The sequence below is a fragment of the Penaeus japonicus genome, unplaced genomic scaffold, assembly GCF_977035675.1.
Source record: "Penaeus japonicus unplaced genomic scaffold, GWHDUDI00000001_assembly GWHDUDI00000015, whole genome shotgun sequence".
Lineage (NCBI taxonomy): Eukaryota > Metazoa > Arthropoda > Malacostraca > Decapoda > Penaeidae > Penaeus > Penaeus japonicus.
In genome coordinates, this window is record NW_028234417.1 from 4473809 (window position 1) to 4481308 (window position 7500).

Sequence of the window (7500 nt, forward strand, 5' to 3'; positions counted from 1 at the left end):
CCAACACACACACAACACACACAACACACACACACACAACACACACACACAAACAACACATCACACACACACACATAATCCTTACACCCACAAACAAAACATACACACAACACCCAACAAACACATCCAAACACAACACACACCACACACACACACACAAAAAAAAACACCAATCACAAAACACTAACACACAACACCACACACAACACACACCCACCAACACACACAAACACACACACACACAACACACAATACAACATCAACACACAACAACCAAACAACCCACACAATACACTACACATAACATACACACAACCAAACACACACACACACACAACAACACACAACACACAACACACACACACACACCACCCACCCCACACAACCACAACACAACACACACACACACCCAAACACACAAAAACACACACACCAACACACACTCTTCAACACAAACACCACACACAACAACAACACACACATTAAAACACACACCTCAAAAAACACACAACCAAATTTACACAACAACCACAACACACATACACACACACACTACCACACACACACTATCACTCACACACACACACAAACAACACCACTACAAACCCCACATATCACACCCACAACAAAACTATCTCTATATACACACCACACTAACAAACACAACCCAAACACACACACCACACATCACACACAACACACTACACAAATCAACACACACACCATACATCAACACTACACCAAACACAACACACACCCCCACACTACAATAAACTAACCACACCCACAACACACAACACAAATTAAAAACCACACACAACACAACACACAACACAACACCCAAACAACACAACCCCACACACACACACACACCACAACACACACCAACCACAACACACACACAAAACACACAAACAACAACCACACACACACAAAACCCCCAACACAACAACACACACCCACTTACACAAAACACACAACAAACACACACACCACACAACAACACAAACACCCACCACATACACACACACACACTAACCACCCATACAACACATACACACCACCACACACACACACACACCCAAATACACCAACATACAAAAACATACACACACAGAAACAACACACACATACACACACACTCCACAAAACACAACCACAAACAAACACACACAACAACCACACATAACACACCAAACACCACACACAACACAAACACAACACACACACACACAACACAAACCACAGACAACAAAAACACACACACACACTCACACAAACACAAACAACACACCACACAATACACACCCACACACACACACACACACTCCACAAAACCACACACAAAACACCACATCATAAAAACACACACCCACACACTACACAACACACCCCACAAACCCACACACACACATACAACCCACCCCACACACACAACACACCACACACACAACACACACAACAACACAACCACCAAACACAACCAACCACACACACACACACCCCAACAACACAACACACACACACACAACACACCACACAAACAACACACACAAACACACACACAACACACACACACCACACACCACACACAAACACACCCTACCACACCACACACAACCACAACAACAACCAAACACACACACAAAACCACACCCACACAACCCCACACACAAAACAACAACAAACACACACAACACACACCACACAAACAACACCACACACAACCAAACACACACACACACATACACACAAACAACAACACACACAACAACACACAACCACACAACAACACACACACACCCACAACACAAAACACACACACCAAACACCCACAAAAATACCCACATACACACAATACAAACTCCACAATACCACTCCATTTTAAACCAACCCCAACCACCCCACACCAACCACACACACCCCACATTTTACACACCATCCAAAACCACACACAAACCTACCCACCTACAAACAACACAACACCCCACACACAAACACACTTAACCACACACACAACCCCTCCCAACACACCAATACCCACCACAACACACCTACACATCCACACCCACACACACAACAAACCATACCAACACACACCACCCACACCACACAAACACCAAAAAACTACACACCACCTACACACAAACACCCAACCCACAAAACAAACACACACCCACCACATATATAAACACCACAAAACACAACACACACACAAACACACACACACCCACATACACACAACACCCCACTTTCACACAAACCACCATCAACCAAAACACACACAACACACACCCACCACACCCACAAACAAAACACACTAAACACACCACACCACACACACCCACACACAAACACACCAACAACCACACCAAACACACACACCAAATACATACAAAAACCACACCACCACACCACACCCACCCCCACACCAAAAAACCACCTCACACCAACCACACACCACCAACAACAATAAAACCCAACACAAACCAAAACCCCAACCACCACACCAAAACACAAACAACAACACCACACCAACTCAAAACCCCAAACAAAACCACCCCAAAACACACCCCCACCCCAACACAACACACCATAACAACCCAAACACACCACAACCAACAACCCCCACCCCACACCCAAAACACAACACCCCACACAACAAACAAAAAAACAACACACAAAAACACAAAAACCAAAACAAATCACACCTACACAAAATACCCAACCAACCCCCCATCAAAACACACCTCCAACACCTCATCCACAAACCATAACACAACCAACCTCACACACACATACCCACACACACCACAAACAACAAACAACCACCACACACAACACCCACAACCAAAACACACCCAACCACAACTACCACCATACACACACCCCACAACACCCCTAAACACCCAAACCAACACAACACATCCCCACCAACCTAACACAAAATCCACACATCACACAAACACCAAAACACACACCACACCCCCATCTCACACTACTACAACACACCAATCTAAATATCACACACCCATCACATACACCCATTATACTTACATACCAACAAACACCCCAACACTTCACACCCCCACCCAACACCACCACAACCCAACTACAATCACAACCCCAACCAACACACACAACCCACAACCAACCACACACAGTTGTGTGTGTGTGGTGTGTGTTGATTTGAGTGATTGCGCGTGGCAGCGTCCCGAGCGATGTGGGGTGTGATTTGTTGTGGAGCGTGCGTGCGTGCGTGTGTGTGTGTGCGTGCGTGCGTGTGCGTGTGTGTGTGTGTGTGTGTGTATGTGTGTATGTGTGTGCTCCATCTCACAAATTAGGGAAATAAAGGTCACAGGAGTAAAAAAAAAAATCTCATATTTCGACCTGTACACACCCGAACTCCAGGTGAGTGTTTCATCCCTTTATTACAATTCCATCATTCATTTCTTGCTCGGATATGATGGCGACAAGTAGCTCTGGATCGGCCGAGGGTCTTGGGGACTACCTAGTTGCCGTCGACGTTGCCGAGCCATGGGAATTTGGGCGGGCACGGGCGGCTGCACACGTTCATTACGACCTCCTGCAGGCCGGGATCGGGGAGCCCTTCCTTATAGTTGCAGGTGTTGGGGTCAGGGCAGGTTGTGATGGGGTCAAAGGAGTCGCAGGTGAAGGCAGGATGGGAGCCGAGGTCCATGACGGGGTAGGGGTCCTTCATCCACTCTAAGACGCGGTTCATGGACGCTATGTAAACGTCAGGGAGGGAGTTGACGTATTGCAGGAACCTGGCCAGGCGAAAGCGGGATGAATGCACTGATTTGATGGGTGAATGAGAATGCATTCGAAGGAACGAAAAAGGAATATATATATGTATAAATATATATATTTATATATACATATACATATATATATAAATATATATATATATATATATATAATAATATATACATACAAAATATATAAAATATATATATTATATATATATATAATGTCATATACTATATAACATATATCTATATATATATAAATAAGATAAATATATAATATACATATATATATATTTATATATATACATATATATATATTTATATATTTATACATATATATTTATATTATATATATATATATATATATATATATATATATATATATATATATATATATATGAGACAGATGTCAGTGAATAAAGAACAAACACATTTGCCATAAGACTTTCGTCAGCACTTCTCCGATAGTTTTGAAAAGAACAGAAATTGTTATCTAGGTTATTTCCCGACTTGGTATCGATACTTCCGTTCTCTGAACGAGAAACATGCTTATTTCTCATGATTCTACCTTACAAGAAGTACATTTCTTGGTCCTTTTGGCTAGCATATGCAATAATTTCCCCTAAATATACTGTCAGGAATTTTCCCAAGACGAAGCCATCGCGTCTATAAGCGGTTATTTCCGATAAACATGTGAAATCAAAAGGAAAATATACATAAAGAAAGCTACAACAATAATAAGAAACACAATGTATATGATTAAATTCTGATGAAGATATATATATAAGAGCAATAAGTACTTATCTCATGCCCTGTGGAACTATTCACTCGCATTCGTATCGTGTAAATACTGTAATGTGCTAAACTCTGACTTCTGTTAAACGAACCTCAAGTAGCCCTTAGTGTGTGCATCAGATTCGTTGATTTCGTCCAAGAGGAACCAAGAGTGGTGAGTGAATACGCCGAAAGGAGCTCGGTTTCCCTTGTAGTTGTATTCGAAGTTGCGTCTCAGGAACTCGAACACATTGTCTTCGCAGATCTGGTCGGCGCAGTCCGTGTAGTTTCTAAAAAAATATATTTAAAAATTGATAATGGTGATAAAATGATAATAAACAAAATCCTGTATGGTTATAGATAAAGTCCTGTTATATGACTATGTTTCAAGGTTAATTCTAAGGAAGATATAGTATGATATGAAATCAAAACCACAGCGTGTGTGGTTTCTGATATATGAACCATTAAATCAATAAGACTGAATAATTTTGGTAGGCAGTAGAGGCGAACTTTGGGGTGGGATGTGGAGAGGCTGAGGGGGATATTTACAACTGGCAAAATATGAACAAATATATGAGGCACCGAAAGGACGTATATGGCAATACCAAAGCAAGAACGAATGAAAAGAGAAAAAAAGAAGGAAAACACACAGACCACACACACTCTCACAACATGCACACACTCTACAACACTCACACACACACACACACCACACACACACACACACACGCACACACACACACCACACACACACACACACACACACACACACACATATTTTATGTGCCGTGCGTGTGTAGTATGGGTGTGTATGTGGTCCTTGTATAATATATATATTATATATCTATATGTTAGTCTATAGATATATATATATATATCTGTGTTGATGTGTTGTGTTGTGTGTGTGTGTGTTTGTGTGTGTGTATAAAATAAATTATAATATATATATTATATATATATGAGTGTGTGTGTGATGTGTCGTGGCGTTTGGGTGGGTGTATGTGTTGTGTGTGTGTGATGCTATTATTAAATATAATTATATATATTATATTTTTAGATATATATATATATATTTATATAATATGTGTTTGTTGTGTGTGTGTGTGTGTGTGTGTCGTGTTGTGTGTGTGTGTATGTGATTGTGTGTGTGTGTGTTGTGTGATGGTGTTGTTTGTGTGTGTATATATATATATATATATATATATATATATATATATATATATATATATACATATTAGAAGAATGTAAACCTCCCCATAAAGCGTCAAGATCTCCTTTGAAGCTTACCCTTGACAGGCGTCCAGCATGGCACACGCCTCTCCACGGTTGTCCTTCAGGTCGAGCATCGGCGCCACCCACATCCCGGGGAAGAGGGCGTCGGGGCACCTTCCCACAGTGCAATCCTAGGGCGGGAGAGATAAGTACGTGGATTTAGGAGGGATGCGATTGAGAGCTGCATACACATAGTTCAGACACGCATGGACGCATTTGCGAACGCACAAATACACATTGAGAAAGATAGATAGATAGATATAGAGAGAAAGAGCAAGTATCCTCTTCAAGTCTCACCTGAGGGGACTGGTAATCCAGCGTGTAAGGGAACAATGCGCCCTTTGGCTCATCGCCGTACCTGCAACAATATTGTTCGGGTTATAATCGAGTACGGACCAACAGACGGGGGCGCCGACACTGAAAGTCGGGGCATCAAAAGAACTGAGGACGTCAGTCACGTTACAGCCACAGCTACACACACACACACACACACACACACACACACACACACACACACGCACACATTTTTTTCTGCTTTTGAAAAAAAATAATTGTATCATTTGCAAAATGCAAAATCAATTAAAATAGTTGACGTATAGCAGTTCTGGAAAGTGTTATGATCTTAAGGATAGGCCTTGATGGGAATTTACTTCTGTCGTCAACTTTGCGGGGGGAAAAGTAGGACAACAGGAGGGGCCTCGTGCCAAAAGTCACAGAGTGAAGTGTGGTTGCCCCAGTCTCCTTATCCCTAAATTTATATTTACATATATATATATATACACACATCCCCACAGTTGCTAACAAGAAGCACAAGGCACACACCAGTTCGTGTACTGCAGCGCAGGCCACGAGCAGTCGTAGGTGAATCCGCTGTCGTAGAGGGCCTGGTACATGTCATTTCCTCCCACCTCGAGGAACGGAGCACGGAAACCCTGCGGACAGAGGCATGCGTGCGGTTGTTAACGATGGATTGAAAGTTTTATGGCTAGAGCAGCATTCCCTCTGCCTTTTTCTCTGTTTTGAAAGAAATGTAAACACTGCAGTCTCTCGCGGTTTTTCTTTCCTTCATTCCTTTTTTCTTCCAGCCATCTTCCATTCCTTCCTTCTTCGTTCCCTTCCTCCCTCTCTCTCCCACTTTTCACCTCTTCCCTCTTCCCTTTCGTTCAATGATTTCCTTCCCTCTTCTCTTCGTTCCTTCTCCCGCTTTCATTTCTTCCCTCCTCCTCCCTTTTTATCCACCCACTACCATCTCCCCTTCCCTCTTTTCATCTGACTCTACCTCTCCCTCGCCCTCCCTCTTCCCTTAACATAGGCACCACGCCCTAGCCCTTGCCCTCAGACCTGGCCCCCCCGCGCCGCAACTCCCGTCATGCCGCGTGCCCAGAGAACACTCCCCTACGTACTCGCCACGCCCGCCGACACTCGACCGTGCCCCTGCGTCCCCGCCGCACGAACCGCATTACATAGAGGAAACAAGCGGCCCCTCCATCAGGAAAATTCCCGCCAGGAACACTACAACCGGACCACTCCCAAGCCCAAGCCCGGCACCTCTGCCCCCAACTCCCATAGACCGCCAGGCACACCTCCCCCCAACTCCCTCCTTCCTACCTACCTTGAGGTCGGCCTCGGCCTCCTCCCTCTAGGGAATGATCAGGTTTACTTCAACGGTCCATTCTCCCTCATA

General features: G+C 43.4%; 1 protein-coding gene across 1 annotated transcript in view; it reads right to left on the reverse strand.

The window, feature by feature from the left end:
- Positions 1-3376: 3376 nt before the first annotated feature.
- The window catches only part of LOC122243017 (chitin deacetylase 7), a 10492-nt gene continuing 6368 nt past the window's right edge, over positions 3377-7500 (reverse strand). The window contains exons 3-9 of the mRNA XM_086544377.1: positions 7477-7500; positions 7021-7036; positions 6639-6748; positions 6114-6174; positions 5832-5947; positions 4658-4834; positions 3377-3788 (exon numbers count right to left, since the gene is read on the reverse strand). The exon at positions 7477-7500 is cut by the window's right edge and continues 75 nt beyond it. Coding sequence (XP_086400503.1) covers positions 3512-3788; positions 4658-4834; positions 5832-5947; positions 6114-6174; positions 6639-6748; positions 7021-7036; positions 7477-7500 — 781 coding nt within the window. The 3' untranslated portion in view covers positions 3377-3511. The remainder of the gene's footprint in view (positions 3789-4657; positions 4835-5831; positions 5948-6113; positions 6175-6638; positions 6749-7020; positions 7037-7476) is intronic.